At 48.3% G+C, this 25,894-nt stretch overlaps 1 protein-coding gene across 7 annotated transcripts in view; it reads left to right on the forward strand.

The window, feature by feature from the left end:
• Positions 1 to 22,558, forward strand: part of PTPRE (protein tyrosine phosphatase receptor type E) — a 181,593-nt gene extending 159,035 nt beyond the window's left edge. For 4 of the 7 annotated variants that reach the window (XM_038009719.2, XM_038009715.2, XM_038009716.2 and 1 more), the window contains 11 exons: positions 1,045 to 1,164; positions 3,122 to 3,285; positions 4,674 to 4,809; positions 5,277 to 5,426; positions 5,788 to 5,881; positions 7,436 to 7,512; positions 8,630 to 8,764; positions 12,066 to 12,191; positions 13,085 to 13,251; positions 15,037 to 15,172; positions 19,552 to 21,482. In XM_038009719.2, the coding sequence (XP_037865647.1) occupies positions 1,045 to 1,164; positions 3,122 to 3,285; positions 4,674 to 4,809; positions 5,277 to 5,426; positions 5,788 to 5,881; positions 7,436 to 7,512; positions 8,630 to 8,764; positions 12,066 to 12,191; positions 13,085 to 13,251; positions 15,037 to 15,172; positions 19,552 to 19,626 (1,380 nt within the window). In that variant the 3' untranslated portion in view covers positions 19,627 to 21,482. Of the gene's footprint in view, positions 1 to 1,044; positions 1,165 to 3,121; positions 3,286 to 4,673; positions 4,810 to 5,276; positions 5,427 to 5,787; positions 5,882 to 7,435; positions 7,513 to 8,629; positions 8,765 to 12,065; positions 12,192 to 13,084; positions 13,252 to 15,036; positions 15,173 to 19,551; positions 21,483 to 21,779 lie in introns of those variants that run through there. The other 3 variants (XM_007964418.3, XM_073019454.1, XM_038009714.2) reach the window with 3 other exon arrangements.
• Positions 22,559 to 25,894: the final 3,336 nt, after the last annotated feature.

Below are 25,894 nucleotides of genomic sequence, written 5' to 3' on the forward strand. Positions count from 1 at the left end.
CTACTAAATACCAGATGCTGTTTGTTTCATAAGATTGTTAATTCTGGAGTCTTGACCATGAGCTGTGCTGCTCAGGGGCCACTCCCTGGACATGCTCTCTGATGATTGGCAGGCTTGTTCCATTCCAGAGATGTTTATCTGGCAGATGAAGTAGATCTTTTCCCCCTTGAGGTGGGTCCTCATTCACTCGTGAAGTCCACGCTGATGGAGGACACCAACGGGCAGGTGCTGCGCACGGTGCTGCAAAATGAAAGGGCTCCTGGAACATGTATTTTGGGTCATTCTTGCTTCAGAGTTTGGGGTAAAGAAATGGGCCTGTCTGTAGCAATGCACCCTTGTGAAGTCCACGCTGATGGAGGACACCACCGGGCAGGTGCTGCGGGCGGTGCTGCAAAATGAAAGGGCTCCTGAAACGTGTATTTTGAGTCATTCTTGCTTCAGAGGTTGGGAAGGTAAAGAAATGGGCCTGTCTATAGCAATGCACCCTCTTCTGCAGACTCCACGGCAGCCTCGTCCCTGCTAGAGAAAAATGAAGATCATTAGGCCAATCACAGGTTCATCACTCTTGAACGGCAGACTGGCAGTGGTGCAAATTAACTTTGTCCTTAGTGAACTGAGCAGGAAAAACACAAATTGCTGAATCCAGTGGGAAATGCCTGGGGAAGCACCGTCCTTGCCCTCTGGCCTGAGGGTCATTTGGAGTTAGGTACCCAGCTCTGAAGGTTACAGGTTCAGCATGACTGGTTGATGGTCAGTTAATAAAATGTATGGGATTCGTGAATAATGAAGAGATGAGACATTGTTGGTGTCTACATCAGAAAGCCTTGGGGCGTCCTAGCCATAGTCTCAAGGCTGCCTTTCACCAGTTATGCAGCCTCAGCTTCTCCATTCATGAGGTGGACACACGTGAACTTGCTGTTTCTCAGCTGTGGGAGCTGTGTGACTCCAGCTGGTGTGTGTGAGGCCTTCTGTGGTTGGGTGGAGGGATGTCATGATACATTGCACCCACGGATCTATTTGCTTCTATTAAATTGTTCTGTGCAGGAAAAGTGCCATCAGTACTGGCCCGACCAAGGCTGCTGGACCTATGGAAACATCCGGGTGTGCGTGGAGGACTGCGTGGTTTTGGTCGACTACACCATCCGGAAGTTCTGCATACAGCCAGTAAGCATCTCTTGTTGCTGACCTTCCAGAAAGATCATTCTCAGAGAGCATGATGCCCAGAGTTAACACCCTTCTGCATTTATGAAGTGCTTTACTCCCACCCCGGCACTGTCGCAGCCCTGGCTCAGAGGGTGCAGTGGCCAGGCTGTGCTGGGCAGATGTGCAAGTGGGCCAAGACACCAGAGGCCGGTGCACAAGGGTCTACAGGCAGTGCTGGGGGCTCCTAATTCCCAGCGACTCCTCTGGACCTCTCCAGGAAGAAGACCAGTCATTGGAGGGGTCTGGGGTCCTCCCTCAGTAGCACAGTGACATTTCACACACTGGAACTGGGAGGCGGGGTTTTTTCTAACACGTTTCTAACACGTTTTGAATTATGTCTGAAATGTCCTCGTTATTTTCCACACTTGGGTCCTGCTAGTTCCACCACCCCAAAGGGTTTAAGAGAGAGATCAGTAAAAATATCTGTATACAAAGCAGATGAAATCAAGATGTAGAAGAAAGTTTAAAACCATAGAGAAAAGACAGAAGACCATTTTGTCAGGATTTAAAGATAGAGTGATTGGCATAATTAGGTCACAAAATAAGTGTCTAAGATTCCAAGAAACCACAGCAAAAAAGGAAAAGGATGAGCTGATCATTCTCATTCTATCCCTTGCTCCCATCTCTCCCAAATGTGCACACAGGCATGCACATGCACACATGTACACACATACTCCCACCCACAGGCACACATATGTACACATGCACACACACCCACACACATGCACACATGCACACACATACACCCACACACAGGCACACATATGCACACATGAACACACCCATACACAGGCATGCATATGCACACATGCACACATACCCACACACAGGTATGCATATGCACACACATACATCCACACATAGGTGCATACATGCACACACCCCCACACACACAATTGTACACATGCACAGTCACATTCACATATGTACACACACACACCCCCCACACACGCACACATTCACACAAGTGCACACACACCCACACACATAACACATGCACACACGTGCACACATGCACACATGCACACATTCACATGTGTGCACATATGTGCACACACACATACACGCACACAGATGCCCACATGCACACATTCACACATGTGCACACACATACACCCACACACATACACGCACATTCACACAAATTCACACACATACATACACACACATTCACACAAGCACACGTGCATGCACATTCACACACGTGCACACACATACACTCACACACATACACGCACATGGGTGCACACATGCATGCACATTCACACACACGTGCACATAAACATGCATATATGTGTACGCATACATTCATGCGTGTGCATGTGCATACACCCGCACACATACACACATGCACACATGCACACGTATCTACTTCCAAATACACTGTGTATCACCTTCTGTGATCTAGGCAAGGGAATTAAACTCATGGTCTCTGGGTCCGAAAACTGAGACAGCCTTTGAGGGCAAGTCTGGGAGTCTCCAAAGAGCAGGCCGACTGTATCGTCTGTCCTCCCAAATGTAAGACAGCTTTGCACAAGGAAGGATGTGCTGTTGGTGATTACTCAGCACCACAAGCACCGGGTGGGACTGTCCAGGCGAAATGGGCCATGACCGCCCACTTGCATGGGGGTCTGTGAGCACGCAGACCAGCTTTGGGGATGAGTCTGGCTGCCTGGGTCCTGCCCGACCTGGGCATGGACGGTTGCTGCGGGCCCTGCCCTGTGGCCCCAAAACCAGCACATGTTCCAAGTTGGCAGGGGTAAGGGCCAGGCTGTCTCGCTCAGGCAGGCCCCCTGTAGATGGGCCCCTCCCCCATGCAGCCCCAGCACAGGGGAGCCCACCACATCCTCAGAATGAGATGCTGGGGAAGTGGGGGGGGATTGTTGTACCCACTCTCATCTCCCCATGTCCCCCGCAGCAGCTCCCCGATGGCTGCAAAGCTCCCAGGCTGGTCTCACAGCTGCATTTCACCAGCTGGCCCGACTTCGGAGTGCCTTTTACCCCCATTGGGATGCTGAAGTTCCTCAAGAAAGTAAAGACGCTCAACCCCGTGCACGCTGGACCCATCGTGGTCCACTGTAGGTACGCTGGGGGGCCACGGGGTGGGACCCTCAAGGGCAGGCCACAGTGGGAGGACTCACCCTCATGGGCAATGCCAGGGGACCAATATCAGGGTGGGCAGAGGTTTGGGCAGGGCTGATGTGAACACAAATGTCAGTGACTGAGCCAGGCCCCAAGAACCCTACAGGAGAACGCTCAGAGAGCTCCCTCTTCATCCCAGCCGATAAAACCCACCAAAGCCAAGGGGCTCCGGTTGATGGTGGGAATGGAGTTCTGGGCGGTTCTTGGCCGCCCTCACCTCTCCCTGGGAATCCCAGGTCACCTCTGGGAACCAAGATGGAAACCAGGGAAACTAGGCTTCTGCAGGAAGCCCCCCAACAACGCACAAGTCCTTATGGAAGAGCACACCACGACTCGGACTGGCTCCCACAGCAGAGTCCTCCAGACCACGCTGTCCTGGAGACCAGGGTCCGAGGACCAGGCTGCCCTTTGCCAGCTGCCGCTTCATCCTCGGTTTCCTCGCCTGTGATGGGAAGGACAGCCTCGGAGGCCTGTGACTTGCATCTGGGTGGGCTTTGCACAACACGAAAAATTACTCCAATGTACAGCCAAGGCCACGCCACAGCCCCCTGTCCACAGAGAGCCCCACTTGTTCCTGGCAGTGATTGGCCTCACCAGGGTATCACTTTGATTAGATACTCAGTGTCCAGCTGTTACAGACAGATTCATCCTGAGTATCACAGCACTGCCAGGGACAAAAGCCACCTGCACGCCGTGATGCAGGTGCTCTGCACCTGTCATGCAGCTGTTCAGGAGAAGCTGTCCAGGAACCCTGGCAGAACCGGCTTTCCCCAAGTCTGAGCAACGCTCCCTTGCTGGGGCCAAGCAGAGGCTGGGCCCCACCCGACCCCCTCTCCAGTGTAGCCCATACTGGGAGGACTCTGCAGGCTCAGAGAACAGTAATCTGACAGATGCCGCCCCATTTAATGCCCCGAGTCAGGGGACCTGGTTTGCCCGTTTGACAGAGCGGGAGGCTGGATCCCAGAGCTGTTGTATAGTTGATCTGAGGTCCCCTCTGCTCCCAAGGGGGCAGATCTAGGATGCCAATCACACATATAAGAAGACACTGTTTAGCAAATGAGAAAAATTCTCCGCGCAGCCTAATCCAGGGCTTACTGCACCAGCTGTTCATGTGCCTCTTAGTAGAGTGTTCGTGGCTATCAGAGGATCGGCGTGAGATCACTTTACTGAGACCGCAGCTCCCTCTGGTGGCCTCACTATGGCTTTGCTCTTAATTAACCAAGAAAAAGGTTGCATCGAGTGACCTGGGTGCGCAGGCATCTTGGGACCTGTCATTTACTTCGGGAGGAGTGTGACTCACGACGCAGCATCTTTCTCTTTCCCCAAAGCGCGGGCGTGGGCCGGACGGGCACCTTCATTGTGATCGATGCCATGATGGCCATGATGCACGCGGAGCAGAAGGTGGATGTGTTTGAATTTGTGTCTCGAATCCGTAATCAGCGCCCTCAGATGGTTCAAACGGACGTGAGTCATGCCTTCCTCTTGCCCTGGTCTAGCCTCCCAAAGCAAACCCAGATGCCTTGGCCACACAGGCGTACAGGGCCCTGGCTCTGATGGGCACGTGGCAACCGGCCTGGGTCTGGTCTGGCTTCCCTCCCCATAGCTTTCCCTGCCCATGCGTGGGACCTTGGGGCTCCCTCATCCTCATCTTTCCCTTGTATCCTCATGGGAGATGGGGCATCCTACTCCCCCAAACGGCGCATGTGCACAGTGCCTGTCATGCTCACTGATGTGAGGCTCTGCTGCTACCGTTCTCCTTACTCAAGGGCATAAGTGGTCATTATCCATGGCCGGTACTCTGCCTCTTGCCCCACACCTCCTTGTGTTGGCAAAAAGAGAAAGAGAGCCGCCCCCTTTGTTCTGCCAAGCTCCACGTGGGCCAAAGCTGCAGGGCAGAGCTGAGGATGTGGTCACCCCCGGCCTCTCTGCAGATGCAGTACACGTTCATCTACCAAGCCTTACTCGAGTACTACCTCTATGGGGACACAGAGCTGGACGTGTCCTCCCTGGAGAAGCACCTGCAGACCGTGCATGGCACCACCACCCACTTCGACAAGATCGGGCTGGAGGAGGAGTTCAGGGTGAGTATGGCTGACCCTCCTCTCCATTCTGGTGTAAGCAGCCAAGGACACGGAGAAAACAGGTGACCATTTAAAGGAAGCCTCTTTCAATCACTTTCCCTCTTAACTGACCCTCAGAAAAAGCAGGGGCAATATCCGAGCCGTGATTTACAAGGGAAGACAGATCAGGTGGCTTTCAGAGCTTCACAGCAGCCCTGCCGGGCACACATTTCTATTTCCTAGTGCTAAGGAGGCTTCCTGGGGTGGAGAGCGATGTTTCCTTTGAGCAGGTGCCCTTGCCAGCAGCGCTAGTCCTCGACTGAGCAATGTGCTCAGGAGTGTCAGAGGTTTAACTGTGTCATTATGTCCTTCTCTGCTGCAGAAATTGACAAATGTCAGGATCATGAAGGAGAACATGAGGACGGGCAACTTGCCGGCAAACATGAAGAAGGCCAGGGTCATCCAGATCATCCCGTGTAAGGCACCCGTGGCATGGCTGGGGCGGGACTGGGGTTGGGCTGGTGCCAGAGGCTTTTATCCCGGAGGAGCCATTCACCACTTACCCCTGTGCACCAGGGTCAACAGCAGGGTGCGGACGGGCGCGGTAGCTCACACCTGTAATCCCAGCACTTTGGGAGGCCAAGGCGGGCGGATCACGAGGTCAGGAGATGGAGACCATCCTGGCTAACACAGTGAAACCCCATCTCTACTAAAAATACAAAAAATTAGCCGGGCGTGGTGGCGGTGCCTGTAGTCCCAGCTACTCGAGAGGCTGAGACAGGAGAACAGCGTGAACCTGGGAGGCAGAGCTTGCAATGAACTGAGATTGCGCCACTGCACTCCGGCCTGGGCAACAAAGCAAGACTCCATCTCAAAAAAAAAAAAAAAAAAAAAAAGAGCAGGGTGTCGTCTGGCCCCAGGCTAAGGGCTCCTGTGTGCTGTGTCAGGTGTCGGGTAGAAAAGACACCTGTGAAGCACCAGCTGACCAAACGGTCCTGCTCTGGTCTCAGGCAAGCCGCCTAGGACATGAGCTTGCAGGTGCGGGGGGGCAGCCGGGGCTGGATTGCAGGCGAGGGTTTCACAGAAGCTGGAGATTTGCTGCAAGCATGACTTGGTGCCTTAGGATTCCTTGTCTCATTCCTTATCTCCCCAAGCCTGGGCAGAGGCCCACCTCCCCCTTACACAGAGGGGCCTGAGCCACCTGGCCGAGGCCATGCAAGCGGACTCAGCTGAGACCATCTAGGAAAAGGCTATGGCCTTGAGGAGGACAAGAAATGGGCCCAGGGTGGAGTCAGGACACTGGTCTGCTGCCCAGGTCATGGGAGAGGGAAGGGGGGCCTGGCAGGCGCAGGAGGAGAGGAGGCAAAGCTGGCGAGAAGACAGGGCCACACATAGTGGGCGGCGGGAGAGTCGGGAGGCTCGCCAAGTGGGAAAAAGAGAAACCTGAGAAACCCAGCCCAAAAGCAGACTCCACAGGGATCCGAGGAACTAGAGAGGGAGGGGGGAGATGCTCCGCTTGGGAGGAGGGTGCGTCTCATTATAGACGTCTTCTCGATGGAGTCACAGCTCAACAAACACCAGCTAGAGACAGCTGTGAGCAGGCCTGCTGCAGCAGGGTCTCCCCAAGCACTGTAGGCGAGTAGAGCTCCCGGGGCCCTGCCATCTTCAGACTCTGGCCCCTGGTCTTCTGGAGCCCCGGTGTCCTGCTGGCCACCCTAGGTTGCTTGCTTAGCCACATTCCATTTACTCCTTCAGAGCAATATTTTTAGTGCTTGTATTTTGGTATGTATTATATCGATTCCTGAAAAATGAAGATGATAATTGGGTTGTTTTCAGGGTTTTCCTTCAAAAAGAAAAATACCCCTGAGCCACTTTAATTATCCTCTTTCATAATGTAGACTTTCCCAAGAGTTGGCTTTACCTAGTGATTTTATTAATAGGCCCTGTATTTTGCAAACTTGTAGCAACGGATTAAAGTTAGCAAGGTGGGACCCTTTTTGTAATAACTGAAGGAAGATACTGCTTTGCAGATGACTTCAACCGAGTGATCCTTTCCATGAAAAGGGGTCAAGAATACACAGACTACATCAACGCATCCTTCATAGATGTAAGTGTGCTGGCCTGGGTTGTGTTTATGCAGATGTGTTGCCTTCACACGTGACCACACAGATTTGATTAGCTTGTTTTCACAATGAGAAAGAATTGACATGTTTCCAGAAACTCGACCATTTTTGTTAGCAGAATTATTTGCTTAAAAAAAAAAAAGTGGCAAGGCACGATGGCTCAGGCCTGTACTCCCAACACTTTGGGAAGGTGAAGCAGGCAGATCACTTGGGGTCAGGAGTTTGAAACCAGCCTGGCCAATATGGCAAAACCTGTCTCTACTAAAAATACAAAACTTAGCTGGGCATGGTGGCAGGTGCCTGTAATCCCAGCTACTCGGGAAGCTGAGGCAGGAGAATTACTTGAATCTGGGAGGCTGAGGTTGCAGTGAGCCGAGATCGCGCCACTGTACTCCGGCCTGGGCAACAGAGCGAGACTCCTTCTTAAAAAAAAAAAAAAAAAAAGTGGACTTTGGAAATGGAAGGACATAGACTTGCTGCTAAGTAATTGGCTCTTTTTACATTCTGCTTTGAATATATAGTTATTTTTCTTTTACATATCTGTTACATACCAGTTATATACCCATTGCCTCTGTGCTCTTTCTCTTGTGTGATTTCTGCAATGTGTACTCACACAGACAATACAGTTACGTGTTCAGGGCACATAGACAGAGGCTGTCTTCATGCACAGTGGAGTTCGCAGAAGAAGGGCAAAAGGGGGAATTGCAGCTAAGTGTATGTTAATATTGCCATTTTCCGATGAGAAAATTGTGCCAGAATCCAGGGGGCTCCATGCTGATCTAGCTGAAACACACAGAAACATGTCAGAATCTAAGCCACCAGGTGCTGTTCAGATGGCCGCAGGCGACTACCAGTTCATAATACCCATTTGTTGATGACCTCAGGGGCTGATGGTGGCGGTTATGGTTTCAGATAAGCGAGCCTCTTGACCTGCTTGTCAGGTGTGTGCCTGAGTGCTCATGCCAGCTGGAGTCTGGTGCCGACCATGGAAGATGGGAGACTTTTCCTCATTAGGCCTTAGGCTGTCCTAAACTTAGGGAGCAGGTAATGGAGCCAGGATGGAAGGAAGCTGGACGTTAACCTCTGCGCCTCCATTTGAAGGGCTACCGACAGAAGGACTATTTCATCGCCACCCAGGGGCCACTGGCACACACGGTCGAGGACTTCTGGAGGATGATCTGGGAATGGAAATCCCACACTATCGTGATGCTGACGGAGGTGCAGGAGAGAGAGCAGGTGAGGGGTGCCACCCAGCCCCAGCCCTCCAGGGGCAGCCTGTGCACCTGAGGCACTGTCGCCGTTCATTACAAATGTCCCACCCGCCATCAGTGCAAACACATGGGTGAGACCAAGCCAGGACCACTAGGGAGGGAGAGAGGTTGGAAATGAAAAAGGTTTCATTTCACCCTTTCCCTTTTGGGAGTGAGGTTTAACCATAGCTACCCACTGCCCTTTATTCTTAGCCTACATGTTATTTAGCCTGCCCTGAAATTTTGCCATTTGGTATTGGCCAAGATTATAACCTGTTGAAGAAAAAGACATTTATTGGCTTTTTTCAAGACATGAAGACATAGGCACTGATATGTATGCCTAATGGATATTGTCCTAGTAAATTGAATGAGTTAACTCTTCCTTTTTACAGAGATCCACCCCTGGCCTTCTTGTATTGCATTTATTTAATAACATAATAAACACTCGTGAACTCACCACCCAACAGTAAACCCAAGGTTTTACCAACAACGTACATCTATCTGGGTGCTCCCCCAAGACATACTTACTGCTGTGTATTTGTGTTTTTATTTCTTTGCTCTAAAAAGGAACAGCTTTATTGTGATATAATTCACCTATAATTCGTGCAATTCATCTTTTTAAAGGGTGCAATTCAGTGAATTGTAGTATATTCACAAAGTTGTACAACCATCACCACTATCTAATTTGAGATCATTTTCATCAACCCAAAAGGAAACCTTGTGCCATTAGCAGTCACTCCTCATTCCTTCCTTTCCCTAGCCCCAGGCAACCACTAATCTGCTTCCTGACTATGGGTTTGTCTGTTCTGGACATTATTATAAGTGGAATCATACAGTATGTGGTCTTTTGTGATTGGGTTCTTTCACTGAGCATCATGCTTTCAAGGTTCATCCATGTTGTAGCATGAATTAGTAAATCATTCTTTTTTATTGACAAGTAGTATTCCCTTGTGTGGCTATACTATATTCTGCGTATCCAGTCATCAGCTGATGGACATTTAAGTTGTTTCCACTTTGGAGCTAAATAACACTGCACCCAGCCAAGCAGTGTTATTTGGGTGGGTGCGGTGGCTCACACCTGTAATTCCAACCCTTTGGGAGGCCAAGGTGGGCAGATTACATGAGGTCAGGAGTTCGCGGCCAGCCTGGCCAACATGGCAAAACCCCGTCTCTACTAAAAACACAAAAAGTAACTGGGTGTGGTGGCGGGAACCTGCAATCCCAGCTTCTTGGGAGGCTGAGGCAGGGAGAGTCGCTTGAACCTGGGAGGCAGAGGTCGCACTGAGCTGAGATCATGCCATTGCACTCCAGCCTAGGTGACAGAACGAGACTCCATCTCAAAAACAAAGCAAAACAAAAAAAACTGCTGCTTGAACATTCAGGTGGTAGTTTTTGTATGGACATGCTTTTTCATTTCCCTTGGGTATTATACCTAGGAGTGTATATACTAGGAGTGGAATTGCTTGGTCACCTCATAACTCTATGTCATAAACTTACTGTTTAACATTTTTGAGGACCTGCCAGGCTGTTTTCCACAGTAGCTGCCCCATTTTCCATTCCCACCAGCAATATATAAGGTTCTAATTTCTCCACATCCTCACCAACATTGTGATTGTCTTTTTGATTAAAGCCATCCTAGTGGATATGTTCTTTGCTTTTTTAGAAAATATTTTAAAATCACATCTATTTATGCCTACAGAGACTGTTGAGTTTTACTTGTGTTTGAACTTCATATAAAAAGCATCATTCCAGCATGTTGTCTTCTGAGACTTGCTTCTTCCACTCAGACCTGTGCTTTTGATATTGTTCTGTGTTGATGCTTATGCTGCGGTTCATTCGTCATCATTATTTCATGATATTCCACCGCACAAACTATATCCTGCATTAGCTCACATATTCCTTCTCCTGTCATGGACACTTGAGTTGATTTCATTTCATTGTTTTACAAACAGTGCTACCTGTACATTCTTTTTTTTAAACTTTAAGTTCTGGATACAAGTGCAGAATGTGTAGTTTTGTTACATAGGTATACATGCGCATGGTGGTTTGCTGGACCTGTCAACGCGTCATCTAGGTTTTCAGCCCTGCATGCATTAGCTATTTGTCCTAATGCTCGCCCTCCCCTCACCCTCCACCCCACAACTGGCCCCAGTGTGTGTTATTCCCCTCCCTGTGTCTGTCCGTTCTCCCTACCTGTATGTTCTTGTACATGTCTTATGCTGCACTGGGACTAAGATGTATCAAAGAGCCAAAACGCCTCATTGAAGAGTATGTGAAAGTTTGAATTTGCAAGATAATTCCTAATTGCTTTCCAAAGTGGACGTCAGCAATGTATAAGAGATATCATTCATCTGCATACCTAGTATGGTATTCTCAAGGTGTCCTAATTATTGTTAATTGAAAATTAACAAAATATTGTTCGTTGTGTAATTATTGTGTAAATATTATCTTTTTGTGGCTCTGATTTGCATCTTTCTGATTCCTACAAGGTCAACCCCATCACTTCATAGATTTGTGGATGGCATATTTCCTCTTGTGTCAAATGCCTGTTCCTGCCTTTCACTGATTTTTCTATGGGGTTATTTGTCCTTTCTTATTGATTTATAGGAGCTCTTTACATAATCTTGATACTAATTCTTTACTGGTTTTATATATTGCAAACATCTTATTGCAATCTGTGGCCTGTCTTTTCACTCTTTTAATGATGTTTGTTGATGAAGAAAAGTGAATTTTACTGTAATCCAGTGTTTCAAATTGTCGCATCATGATTGGTTAGCTGTTTGGGCTCTTGTCTAGTAATCCTTGTGTACCTCAAAGTGAAAAGGTGTTTCTTCTTCCAAGAGTTTCACAGTTTTGTTTTTCACCTTAAACCTTAATCCATCTGGATTTATTTTTATTAAGGTTCAAAGCCACTACACGTGGAAGTGCAGAGTGTACACTGCTCAGTTCTAGGAAGAGCTGGGGACACTCACATCAGCCCTGGTAGAGTATGAGTCAGGGATCTAATTTCATTTTCCCCAGGTAGAAAACCAATTTATCCAGCCCCATTTATTGAAGAATCTCTCCTTTCTGCCATATGTTAAGGTTTCATATATATGTGTGTCTGTTTCTAGACTCTGTTCTGTTCCCTGGGTCAACAAGCATTAAAAGGCATTTATATTCATATTCATATTTTTTTTTGGTCAGATGAAATACACTGGTTTGAGAACAATTCTGCATTATAAACTCAAAATCGCCAGCAGCAAATTATTTATTATAAGACTTACATTTTTATTTTATCCCCTAAGGATAAATGCTACCAGTATTGGCCAACCGAGGGCTCAGTTACTCATGGAGAAATAACGATAGAGATAAAGAATGATACCCTTTCAGAAGCCATCAGTATACGAGACTTCCTGGTCACTTTCAATCAGGTATTGTTGAACTAGCTCTTTAAACCCTTGTGAATTTAGTGAACCACACCCTCCCTCCTGGTTCTGCTTGTCATTGAACCAGAATGTGGCCCTGCACCTGTCCTTTTCCTTCACATAGTCCCATTGGCTGTGAATGGCCAATGGGTTTCAGAGACCCATTCAGTGGCAGGTCTCCTGTACAATTCTCATCTCCCTGGCCGCCTACCTCCCATTTATCTCTCAGGAGAATTATATTAGCCATTAGTTGGGGGAGGAGGAACAAAGGGGACTCATGAAGCCACAGGGGCCTCTCTGGGCCTCTCCTCCAGGTGCCTTTTCAGAGCCACCCAATTGTCCCCATTTCCACTGGGTCCTTGGTTCTGCTCACCCTCTCTCCTTGGCAAAGAATGAGGACTCGGGGTCAGCCGTGGGTAGGATGACTCACTTGTGCACAGGACTTGATGCTGAGCTCCAAACGGTCAGTACCACGAAATGCACCTGCACTGTCTCCTCCATGCCAGCCACAGAGCCACCCCGGCCACCAGACTCAGATGCTGCTCCTTTGAGCTTTGAAGGGAAAGGCGGGACCCTGCCTTCTTGAGAAAGTGATTCCCTTCTCTCTAGCAGAGCTGCCAAGGATCCCGTAGGGGTTGGGCGGTCCTCGAAGGGCTCCAGGGGATGTGCTCTGGGCGGCTTGCTCCGCCTCGCAGAAGGAAGCACAGCCAACCACTTGCCTTCTTCTTTAGGGCAAGCAGTTTTCAGCCTTCTCCTTCAGGCTGCCTCGGTGGGGACGCTGGCAGCACAGAAGGCTCAGGGAGGGCTCCCAGCCTTGGCCAATCCCTGAGAGGGCAGGTGGGGCTGGGGCCTGTTTCCCAGCAGGCAGGCAGCGCTGAGACCCCCTCTCCTCCCTGCAGCCCCAGGCCCGCCAGGAGGAGCAGGTCCGAGTAGTGCGCCAGTTTCACTTCCACGGCTGGCCTGAGATTGGGATTCCTGCCGAGGGCAAAGGCATGATCGACCTCATCGCAGCCGTGCAGAAGCAGCAGCAGCAGACGGGCAACCACCCCATCACCGTGCACTGCAGGTGAGCCCCCAGCCCAAAGCCCCCCAGGTGGGGTGGACACAGGCTGCACGCCCCCAGTACCCGCAGCTGGGGGCAGCAGAGCCTTGTCGCTGCCCTGGCCATGCTATTCCCTAGAGTCTCCTCTCTACCTCTCCTTATACACACGCACACATGGCTTCACTTAAGTACATACATGTCATCGTGTCATACATCAGATGCATACATGTCATCTTAACATACATGCAGAATGCACTTCAGAGGGAGGAGTTGGGAAACCACTCAAACACACATTTCCATGTGCTTTTGAAGTCATCAAAAATTGCCAGGCAGAGCTCGGAGGAGCACACTCCCCGACTTCAAGTTCCTGGGCAGGTTTTGAGAGACTGCCTGGCTGGGCTGCTGTGCCTACACCCGCCCTCTCCCGTTGGCTGGGATTCCTGGCCATATGAGGAGTCCCAGCTGGGATTGTAGCCACGCTGGTCCTGCAGCCTCAGCCTGGCTCCCAAGTCAGGCCCAAAGGCAGAGGGACACCCAGGGCACGTGGGACACCACTTAATCCGCAGATGAAGGCGTGAAACACAGCATTCCCGAAGGCAGATGCACAAATCTGGCCAAGCCCACGGGCTGCCCACTCGCCTGCCTTCTGTTCTCTGTGGTTCTGATCCTGCTGCACACTTCTGCTGGCAGGGACCCTGACGCCTGGCAAGGTTCTTCCAAGCAGGAGCTTGGGGTGTTGTATCCTTGGGTGGTGCTAATGTGCTCCTAAAACTGCAGTTCCATTTCTTGTCTCATACCAGTGGTGCCCACCCTTTGTGACTGCCTTTTCCCCCTCCCCGCCCCACCCACTGTCCCACCCCTTATAGCTGGCAGAGCTCTCTCCCTGCCTGGACCCCGCCGGGGTGCACTCCTGGCCTGGCCAGTAGGTGGAGCACACACCTCGGTTTTTGGTTTTCCTGACGCTTTCCAAGTAGTCATTTAGGATAAACTTGAAATGAGTTCCATGGGGCACAGGAGATGCAGAGGTGAACAAGATCCCACCTGTGGGAAGGCAGATGTGGGACCGATCATTGCGGCAGGACAGAGGCCTTGGAATAAGCCCACACGTGAGATTATGGAGCGTGGAGGGCAGCCAGGCATCTCCAGAAGACCTGCTGGAAGAGGCCGGTCCACCCCACCTCCTCCAACCCAGTACACCTGGGCTCTCCTACCAGGGCCTGGGCTCTGCTTTTGTGGGGTGTGTCAGCAAATGACCATGGTAAATGGAGGTGACTCAAATCGGCCTTGCTGGGAAGTGTCAGTTGACTGTTTCTGCTTGTGAATGTCCTTAAACCGCCCCTCCCGTTCAGCATCACCCGTTTCAGAAGACACCCCCGGCACAGTAAGGAGGGGGTATGCCAGGATTACCTCCTCCCTAGACCTGAGCTGGGAGGGTTTGCATTTCTGACAAGTTCCCAGGTGCCAACCGTGCTGCTGGTCCAGGGACCACACTTTGAGAACTATTGCCCTACACAAGGAAGAAGGGAAATGGTGACACTTGCTTAAAAACTTGTCACTGGTCCTGACTCATTTTATAAAATATTGGTCTACTGTAATTAGGGAGGTGTTTTAGGAATTTTACATTTGCTAAATCTTGCTCAGAAGCTAAGCTACATACAAATGATCAAAAAAAAAAAAAATCAGTCACACTGAGATCATTTTCAGCGATTGTTGCTTCAGTGCTGATATGCAGGGCTTGGTTGTCAGCTCTCTGTTTCTCATCCCCAAGTGCAAGTCGGATGATCTGCATTAAGCACTTTTTCTCTGCAGTGCCGGAGCTGGGCGAACAGGTACATTCATAGCTCTCAGCAACATTTTGGAGCGAGTAAAAGCCGAGGGACTTTTAGATGTATTTCAAGCTGTGAAGAGTTTACGACTTCAGAGACCACATATGGTGCAAACCCTGGTAAGAATCTGAATGAGGATGTTACCAGAAGAGTGGAGAATTATTTCATGTTGTATTTGATACATGTTTCATTAAAGGACCTTAAGTACATGGGGGAGGTGGGAAGGTAAAATTCCCAGGGAAAAGGGCTAGCTGCAATGTTTCGCTGTAAACCTCTGCAGAGCCCTCCTTCCTTGGGTTCTCTGACTTGGGTGTCTTCTGGGCAAGACCCAGGAGGAGGGGCCTGTCCACCAGTTTCAATGTCTGAGACCACTTGGAGAGACGCACTGAGGATAGGAGCTTTTGTGTCAAAGTGAACCATTCTGCGAGATTCCTGTGTGCACTGAAAAACATACTCTTATCAAGTTCAAAAGCAGCACTGAAATTTAAAATCCTGGTACTTCTCATTTCAGTGTTATACTCATCCATGTGACTTGTTTTCCCTGGCTGGGTCTCACTCGACCTCAAGATACTGTCCAGGGGCTGCAGGAATCCCTCTAATGTGTGAATACTTTTCCCCATACATTTGCTTTCATTTCGAGGACTCCTGCTTTCTGGTTTTCAGAAGTGATTCCTCCTCACCAAATACGACTATAGTTCCTGCCACTCACCCAGCGAGTACAATTTTAAAGCCTGTTACAACGCATCCTTTTCCCCAGAGCTTCCCACTTCAGACTTGTCCTCCCTACCTGCTCACTCTCCACACTAACAATCCTGGCTCACCCAGCCCCCTGTGCATAGAGAGGAGGGAAGGAGGCCCTTCCACACCCGCCTCACAGCAAAGCACAGCGGGAGTGAGGACACCTGAGCTGAGGGCGGGTCTGTCCATCCACACCCTGATTGGGCTAGAGCGCGGTTCTCCACCCTGACTGCACATGAGACCCACCTGGGGGCGTTTACCGTCTTCCATTGCCCAAGCCGCCCTCAAATCAATTAGGTGGAATCTCTGGGGGTGGGATCCGTGTATTGAAAGACACCCCCTACCACGTGGTCTCAAAATGAATACAGGTTTGAGAGCCAGTGGACTAGAAAGCTGGGTGCCTCCTAAGTGTCTGCTGTCTGTGCCGGGATGGATACCTGGGCAGCTGAAAAAGATGGGAGAAGCAAGGCACCTAGGGCGCTCCTGCTGGTCCCGGAGCCCTGGCTCCAGCACTGCCAGTCCTTGAGGGCTCTGGGAAGAGGCTGGAGGCCTGATTCATGCCTCCTGGAGGTCATGCCTGCCTCTGATAGTCCACGCTGCAGAAATACACAAACTACAACAGTGTTGCAAGTGGACAAAGTGACAGACCATGCCCAAGAGAGGTCTTAAATCAAAATAACAATAGTAATTAATAAACACTTAACAGGAGTCCCGGTGCAGTGGCTCACACCGATAATCCCAGAACTTTGGGAGGCTGAGGAGGGCGGATCACTTGATCTCAGGAGTTTGAGACCAGCCTGGGCAACATGGTGAAACCCTGTCTCTACTAAACATACAAAAATTAGCTGGGCGTGGTGGCGCATGCATGTAACTCCAGCTACTTAGGAGGCTGAGGCAGGAGAACTGCTTGAGCCAGGGCGGTGGAGGTTGCAGTGAGCCAAGATCGCACCACTGCACTCCAGCCTGGGCGGCAGAGTGAGATTCCATTTCAAAACAAATAAAAATAAAAATAAAAATAGATAAATAAAAAAGACTTAACAAGAACCCCTCAAAAAGAAATCCAGTTTTGAAACTATGAGCCAGACTCTCTGGTTTCTTTCCTGTTGTTAATTTTACACAGGATTCCCCAGGCAGTGCAAGTGGCTTTCGTCCTGCCTGCCCAGCCACCTCAGTATGAAAGAGACAGCAGGTGTCCCTGCAGAGATTTGGCTTCCACTGTCCTCCAGATTCACAGCTGGACTCCTTCGGGGCTCTGTGAACTTGGACAAGCTCCTTCCACTTTCTGGGCTTCAGTTCCTTTCTGCGGAAAACAGGGGTGATGGTGTGTTAGAATCACTGTGTGAAATTTGCTTTAAGTACATCAGGGGCTCTACTAGTGCCTGGCCTCTGGGACGTGCCCAACGACCTGTAACAAAGACCATCTCTCTAAGCAGCAGCATACAGCGTTTCCCTAGTCTTTTTGGGGACTCACAGCTCTCATTAATCTGCCTGGTCTGGTCAATATATTCTATTTTCGAGACCATCTAGCCTCCAGGTGTCCTCCCATCTCAGCTCTGCTCTTCCTGACCCCAGCTTGCCCCTCCATGCTCCCTGACTGGGAAGCTGCCCTCAGATGTTGTGTGGCTGTCACCTGTGCTCTCTTGCCTGGTAACAGCTTGACAGAGCACTTTGCAACCTGACTTTTAGAGTCAGGGTCTAGTCCAATGCCCAGCCCATGGCGAGGGCTCCAGAGCAAGTGGTGAATCAGCACATGAATGAGGGAGAAGTGAGTCACTAAATAACCGTCAGGTGTTGGGTGCAGTGCAACCAGGTGCCTGACAGACGTCTTTCTCATTTCATCTTCACCAGCTGCTTGCCCTTGTGCCTGCTTCTGTTCACAAGGAGTGTTCTGCAGGCACCTCCAGTTAGGATGGTTGAGAAGCCTGCCCGAGATTTTCAAGTATTAAGTGTCAGAATGAGATTCAAACTCTATCTGACTCCAGAAGGGAAGGGCTTAACTAGTTCTCTATGCTGCCAGACCTCACATTTGGCAGGGATATTTTGGCCAAAAAAACACAGGCGCAAAAACATCTTTGAATAAAGAGATGATGGCTGACATGCAGGTTGATTTAGCCCTGCAGGTGGGCACAGTGGCCCCAGAACCAGTTTCCAGTTGCTGAGCACTCAGGGAAGACTTGCTTCCAGCATCCTAGGTAGCCTTTGGTTGGAACTGACATTCCAAAGGCCACAAGTACATCTGTTTTCCTGGAGTCTGTGGCTGGACCAGAAATGTCTGTCTGTGACCTGAGGTGTGGCTTGTATCATCCCAGCACACTCCAAAGTACACTTCATCCATCACCGGCCCCAGTCACTTGTACTCAAGACAACACGGGATGGTCAGCAGTTAGCTGTTGTGTTTGCTATGAAAACAGAGTAATTAGTGATCATCTCCATTTCCATCCCAGACTGAGCCAGCTTTGATATGCAGTCGATGTTGTTTTAAGTTGATATTCGGTTGATGTTGCTTTAAGTTGGAAAAGTCGATGTTGCTTTAGGCTGTTTGCCTCTTTAAAGACAGCCTGTATATTTATTGAGAATTCCTTCTAGGAATTCAATTCCTTTTCCTTCTGAAGGCTGGGTGATCAGCTGCGTGTCTTAGGAGCCAGAAATGAGGACCCTACAATCTGGTCTTGGCTCTTCCAACAACTTCATGCAAATTTAGGAGCAAAGTTTCAGGCTCACCTTTTCCTTCTCTGGAAAACCCAGCTCCTTCCCATCCTGGCCAGACCAGGACTCAGGAAGGGCTAAGCTAGCTGTTTGGCATCTTTCCATCCAAAAGCACTTAGATATTTGTTCACTGTGTGCTAAGAAGAGCCCAAGTCGAATGTGTTGGAAAGAAGCAGGGAGGTGCTGAGGACAGCTCTTGGCCTCTCCAGTTTCCCAAGCCCCTATCCCAGCCCCAAGCTCAAATATCCCATCCAGGGGTCTGGGAGGAGCAGCCTATATATAAAACAATGTGTCTTTTGTATAGTAAATTTAGGCTTTAAAATAATCTAGATATGCATTTTATTTAACTTTTATAGATTGCTTTCTTACTTTATGAAATTTATCTGGCAATGTTAATACTCTGATTTTTTTTTTCTCTTTCTCTCTTTTTTTTTTTTTTTTTTTGAGACAGGGTCTCACTGTTACCTAGGCTGGAGTGCAGAGGTGCAGTGGCACAATCTTGGCTCACCGCAATCTGCCTCCTGGGCTCAAGGAATCCTCCCATCTCGGCTTCCCGAGTAGCTGGGACTACAGGTGTGCACCACTATGCCCAGCTAATTTTTCTATCTTTTTTGATAGAGATGGGGTTTCACCATGTTGCCCAGGCTGGTCTGAAACTCCTGGGTTCAAGTAATCCTCCTGCCTCAGGCTCTGAAAGTGCTGGTATTACAGACATTGAGTCATTGCACCTGGCCTGGTTCTTTTTTTTTTTTTTTCAATTCAAAAATAGTTGTTTTCCAGTTTCAGTGTGAAAGCTACAGACATTTTACTCAGTCCATTAAATACACTAACTTGAAATGTTAATACACTAACTGACACATTCGATGTAGGAACATAGCTTTATTTGGAATTCTGTATGTGCCTAAAAACCAATTATGATGTGCATAAAGGTATATGGTATTTTAATGAATAGTCACACTTATTGATGCCTTGTTTTTGACTATCTCTCCTGATTAAATTAATCAAATATATTTTTGGGAATAACATTTTAATGTGTCCTTGTTTGTCTTTTCAGGAACAGTATGAATTCTGCTACAAAGTGGTACAAGATTTTATTGATATATTTTCTGATTATGCTAATTTCAAATGAAGATTCCTGCCTTAAAATATTTTTTAATTTAATGGTCAGTATATTTTGTAAAAATCATGTTAATTTATTTCATAGTTGACATTAATATCTTCCCTAATTTCTTTGTATATATTTTGTTATGCCTTAAAGGCCACCTGCTATAAAGTTGTTAAATCTTAAATATGCTTTTTAAAAATTGGAATAATGTATTAAAGTCAAATAATATCTCATAAAATATATATTTCTGCTAATATTAGTAAATATATTAATTTTTCATTAGATTCATATGGTTTAATTTCACACATTCAACACCTTTAAATGTTGTAATCTTAATATGCGAAGTGTGCCCCTGCAAGATACTAAACACAAAGCTCATATTAAGAAAACAGTTGAGGACTCAGAAGTCAGTTAAAAATGCACTTTCCTAACACTGATTTCACAACCCCAAACAGCAGCATTTTTGGAAGGCAACCTGTTCGTGATGATACAATGTAAATGGGGACTTCTGTAAAGTTCTCAGTTCCGGCCCATGTGGTTTATCTTTACATTTTAAAGATGAAAAAATCTTTACAACCTGAATCCAGGTCTAAAACACACTATAGAGTAGCTGGCGAATATAAGTAATATTTTAAAATGCTGTGTCTACACCATCAAGACTGTGTCTACACCATCTTGGCTGGATGAGAAGAGATGTAAATGCCAGGTGGTCCCGTGGACCTGTGGCCTTGAGTACAACAAAACCAGCCATCGGAGTTGCACCCCGAAGCACCACCTGCTGTCCGGCTGCCTGTCTGGCCCAGACAACCCTCAGAAAATCAAACCAGCTGCCTCTCCCATTCTCCCCTCCCATTCTGCCACAGTAGCCTGTGCTGCTCCAGTGCTATGCCTGGAGGCTCAACACGAAACGTCCCATCCAAATGTTCAGATGAACTGAGCATCTTACACACGTAATACAGAGGAGCACACATTGGGATAGAAACAGTAGAATAACCACAGGCAATTAAACTTTAAATTTTCTGAGCAACATTTTGGTATTTAAACATTTCTTGTAAAAAGCTAAGACTGTTTGTAAGAAAAGAATCCCTAAAATCTAGATTTATACCATTTTTTAAAGTCCCACCTTTCAATGTTTAATAAAAGAAAAAGAGAAATCCTTAATCTAAAAGCTAAATTATTTTTGAATGGAAATACTACTGAGACCATTGACCCTGGATGACAGTAACGATCCCATTGCCAGATAAGATTGGCTGATGGAGGAAAAAAAAAGAATGGGTGTAAATGTACCAACATTGAATTTTATAGCAGTTATCTTTCTATGGCCATTAGGTACCTAGCAGATGAGCACAATATAAACAAAGAGATATCTGGCCTTCCTTACTACTAAAAGCATTTAACACGTGCATTTTTGGTACGTTTTTTGTTTCCTAAAAGCTATATAAAGGCCTTATTTGACATTTTCACTGATAACTGATCGCACCCTCGTATTGCAGTGTTCGTCCCTATTCATTGATGGTGTGTGCAAATGCAACCCAGGACACATTATTGTTCCATAATAGGCTCACAGGGAATCAAGCTTCTCGCCCACTCCATGGCTCCGAGCCCCATCCAAGGGCAAGACTTGGTGCCCAGCTGGAAGGACGAAAGCACACTTCGTGACCGCCATCCTCACCAGCGGCACGCCCGGGCTGCACACTGCTGAATGTGCTCTTCTCTCCTTCTCTGTACAATGATTCAGCATCTCGGTGGAAGAGGAAAATGGAGCTTTTTGAGGTTCACCAGGTCCCTTTTGTTTTCATCGTGAAAATTCCAAACCCAAAGCCTTTTTTTGACTGAAGGAGAAGAGAGGGAAGTAAGTTTCTGTTCAGCACCTGAACCTAGAAACAGAGCCAGCTTGCTACAATGAAGGTGACATTCCTCTGGTCATTTATTTGAGAGTTCGAAGTCAAAGTAGAGGGGCACAGGCTTTGGTTCATGTCTAGGAGCCCTCTGTCAGAATCCTTGAAGCCCTTTAATGGTCTAACCGGCATCTCTTGTATCAAGAAGTACCTTTAAGGTAGACCTTTTCAGGGTGCCCTCAGGAAAGGGCCCTGCTCACGTTTTATCCTGTCCCCTTAGACCAACCCCAGGTGTCCGCTGCAGGGGTTCTGCCTGTTCCCAAACCTTTTCCATTCCAGGAACAAAGGAGAAGCCACTTTCCCCGGGACAAAGGACTCTCCCTTCCGCTGTCCGGGACAGCATTCCCCTTTAGAGGGGAAGTCATTACAGTCTCATGGCCTCTACCAAGGTCCCAGTTCACACAATCTCCTGGGCCTTAGGGCAACTCACCCTAGGGGAATCCACCCCTGGGGGACTCAGTATCTTCTCCGTGCAACCTGGAAAGTTCAGCTCTTCTTTCCTTCGGTCAAAGAAAGTCCATTGTACATAACAAAACAGCCCCGAACAGCCCAGTGCCGACACCGTTGTTCCTTTCACATTCTCCTTTGTTGCATGCAGTTGGGTTCAAATACCAAATAGTGATTAGAAGACAACCATTCTGATCTGTGTGTGATCTGGTCACTGTGTGACTGCCTTTACGGTTTCTCTCCATGTGCTATACGAGTGAAGAATGCATACCGGTGTTTCAAAAGGTATTTTTACGTGTTTTTAAACTTTTTAAAATGAGCCTGACACCTGTGTTTCAGCATTTGGAGACATACCCATGTTATTCTTTTAAGTGTATGATTACGGATACTTTTTCGTTTGTTTGTTTAACCAAGTTGTGTTTAATTTATGTGCAATCTTTATAATATATGTATGTTATTACAGTTTCAACTATCATATTTTCTTTGATTACATTTATAATTTGATCTTGCTCTGATTATAATGCCAGTGAATGTTGCTGAATTCTTTGTATATGCAAATTGCAAGATTTAAACCATTCTGATGCAAGGATAAACCTTTACTTTGACTACCAGCCTGTGTCTTTTTCTTCAGATCTCTTACTTTTATTCTTGTGCAAAAAAAAAAAAAAAATGCCTGCTATAAGATGGGGTTTGCTGTTGTGGGCTCTTTTGTTATTGGTTTCTCCCTATGAGTCTGTGGGTCCCAATGTCCCATCCTAGACAAGCAGCGTCCACTCTACTGTGGATGTGGTCTTGGCCCTTCCCCTGGGGTAAGCAGACCTGAACATATGAAGGTGCAGGCACAGCTGGACACAGTGGGGAGGGGCAGAGGGATCCAAGGAAAAGGAAGTATGGAAGAGGCATAAAGAAAGTCACCAACTGGGCATTCACCAGGGGCCAATGAACCCAAATAGCATGGCCTGAGACCAGTGCCTCAGAAGGAGCTGAGGTCTGCAAAAGTACACTTGCCAGACCAGCCTCAAAAGCAGCTCCTATCAACAGAAACACAGATAGGACACTGAGTGCTGAGGGACCTCAGGAGAGACAGGCAGGTTGCCAATGGCACCGATGAGTGTGTGTGTCTCAGCAAGCCACTCAGAGGAGCATTACTGAGACCACACTGAGAAATCCACTCTGCAGAGATGCACAAGGGGTCTCCCCACATCTTATGCATGAAGGAGCAGGATGCTGGAGCGCTGACCCACAGCTCTCATCCACCAGGTGAAAGGTTGGTTCCAGGGCTGCCAGCTCCCTGGCACATGCATGCCCCACTTGTGCGCCTACTGTTGCCAAAATCAGAGGATCGCCCAGGGACAGCGACACACAACATCCAGGCATCTGCTATGGTCACCAAGCTCCCAAGCTTGGCCTCTAACGGCTTGCATATTGGGCGTGGCAGCTGTGTGTCGGTGAGGAGCCATGTTCATCCCAGGGGGGCCTCGGGCCATCTGCTGGGTTGCTGGGAGGGCAGCTCCAGGGCTCAAGACAGCCATGCCCCAGCCGGATCTCACACTGCCACTTCCACATTCAGTGCCCACAGCTGGTCTCCCACAAAATAATAATAACTATTATTATTATCTTGTTTATTGTCAGTCTTTTGAAAACACGGGTACTAACCCTTCGTTTTTCCTATTGTAACTGTGCCCCTTCTGTTCCTTTATCAGAGCGTCTCTGATAGCTGTTTAATGCACTTGCCAGGAAGCAGCACCAAGTAATGCACCGACACTGTCACCCGGCATGTTGTGGCAACATCCTAGTCTCATCTCAAATAAGACTCTGGGCTTCTTCCAGGGATCACACCAAGTTTCAAGAAACACTTCACAGGATCAGGTTCCCCTCCAGAATTCTAGGCTAAAGGAGCCCATCTGTGCCTTAGAAACCAAAACCTGTTTCCCTCTTGCATATGGACCAGCAGCCTTTGCTATAAGCACTCAGAGGCCCCGGCAGAGGCTGGACCGAGGTGTAAGCTTCACATTTGGCTCTGTTCTGGATGCTGAGGTTACATGACAGTGCCCTCCTTCTGAAAGTAACACATCCCCACTCCATCCGGAAAAGCCCCATGGATGAAAGTTACGTCATCCTGATGTGGCTGCGTTGCCACCTGCAGGAGTGTCTGCCAATGACCGTGCACCTGGAGGTTTGTGTCACTGAGCGGCCAGCATGTGGCTGAGGTGTGGGATTGCTCCTCCTTTCCCAACCGCTGAATCCTGTCCGAGGTTGCCTAGAGCATCCTGCCCTCACTGATAGCTCTTTCCTGAGCAAAACCTCCCTCAAAGATGCAAACAGACACCATTCAGAACAGAGGCCAACAAACACAACAGTGGTTCTTTGGGGCCCTTTTGTGGTGAGCACTAATGCTTGTGATTAGAGAGGATATCTGAATGAGCACGGAAAATCCCAGTGGTTTTTCAGTAATCACTATTAAGATGAAAGCATAATAAGCACATTATAACAATTAGCCCAGAACGACTATGATAGTAACAATCAACATATTCACTTCATTCCTCTTTTCTTATTTTCAAAATATGTATTTTAGGTTTATAAAGTGAGCCATTTACACAAATAGTTCTCATTCCATGAGCACCTATGTGCTGGGCCCTTTATATGGGTATTATCTGTACAATATCCCCTCAAGGGCTGAGAAACCGAGGCTTCCAGAGGATATGAAACTAGACCAAATTTAGGTCGGAGGTGATAGAAGAGACAGAATTCTAACCCAGGACACCCCTATGCTGCTGTGGCCCTTCTAAATTCAGCCACTCTGCGTAACTTGCCCTTTCTTTGAGCTGTTATTAAACAACACCGTGGCACATTAAAAAGACTTGAGAAGGCCACGCGTGGTGGCTCATGCCTGTAATCCCAGAACTTTGGGAGGCCAAGCTGGGCAGGCTCTGGTTCAAGACCAGGCTGGGAAATATAGCAAAACCTTGTCTCTGCTAAAAATAAAAAAATTAACCAGCATGGTTGCAAGCGCTTCTAATCCCAGCTACTCAAGAGACTGAGGCACGAGAATTGCTTGAACCCGGGAGGCAGAGGTTGCAGTGAGTAGAGATCGCACCACTGCACTCCAGCCTGAGAGGCAGAGTGAGACCCTGTTTCCAAAAAAATAAGAGAAAATCATTTAGTTAAGTAGCTACAGTTGACTTTATGGAGTCGCCATTTGCCATGTTGACTCTCAATGACAGCCCAGGATGTGGGCTGGGGCCTGACCCCTCTTCCCTGACCAAACTGACCACTGAGCATGGCTCTCCCTCCCTTCCTCCTCAGCCTCTCCAGATGGTGAGGAGCCCTAGATGCACCCACCTGCAAACTTTTATCTCACTACAACAGAAAGACCTCTTCTTTAGGACTAACTGACCAACCGCAGGCTCCTGCCCTTGGAACTTGCCAGCAAATTCACTCGCAGGATCCATGTCAAATCAGGGTTGCCAGAGGAAAGTCAGGGCATGTATTTTCATCTGCTGACTTGGGGCTGCCCTGGGTCAAATCCCCGTCCCTCAACTCAGCACCTCTGTTCCAACAAAGCAGACACGGCTGTGGTTGCAGGTAGTTCTCGAAATACAGCAGGCCATTCCTGCAGGACTAAAAATGGCTGCGATGACTTATTGGCCAAGAGAGAAAATGACCATCCAGTCAAGTCGTAGAAATGAAAATGGAACATAATGAACCAGTCTCTCTTACACTGGCCTGTCTGCCCCACCCACACTTAGTTTCTTTCCCCACTCTCCCTATAATAAAAATACCGTGGGTTTTAAGACCATTTCATCACACACTTTGTTGGGCATCTCCTGTGGCTGGTCACTGGGATACAGTAACCAGGAAATAGTCGGCCCTCATGAATGAACAAAACTTACAACCCCAGGAGGGGAGCCAGAAACTTAATTAGTGGTTTGGTGTCCACAATGCTA

This window comes from Chlorocebus sabaeus, chromosome 9 (genome assembly GCF_047675955.1).
Source record: "Chlorocebus sabaeus isolate Y175 chromosome 9, mChlSab1.0.hap1, whole genome shotgun sequence".
NCBI lineage: Eukaryota > Metazoa > Chordata > Mammalia > Primates > Cercopithecidae > Chlorocebus > Chlorocebus sabaeus.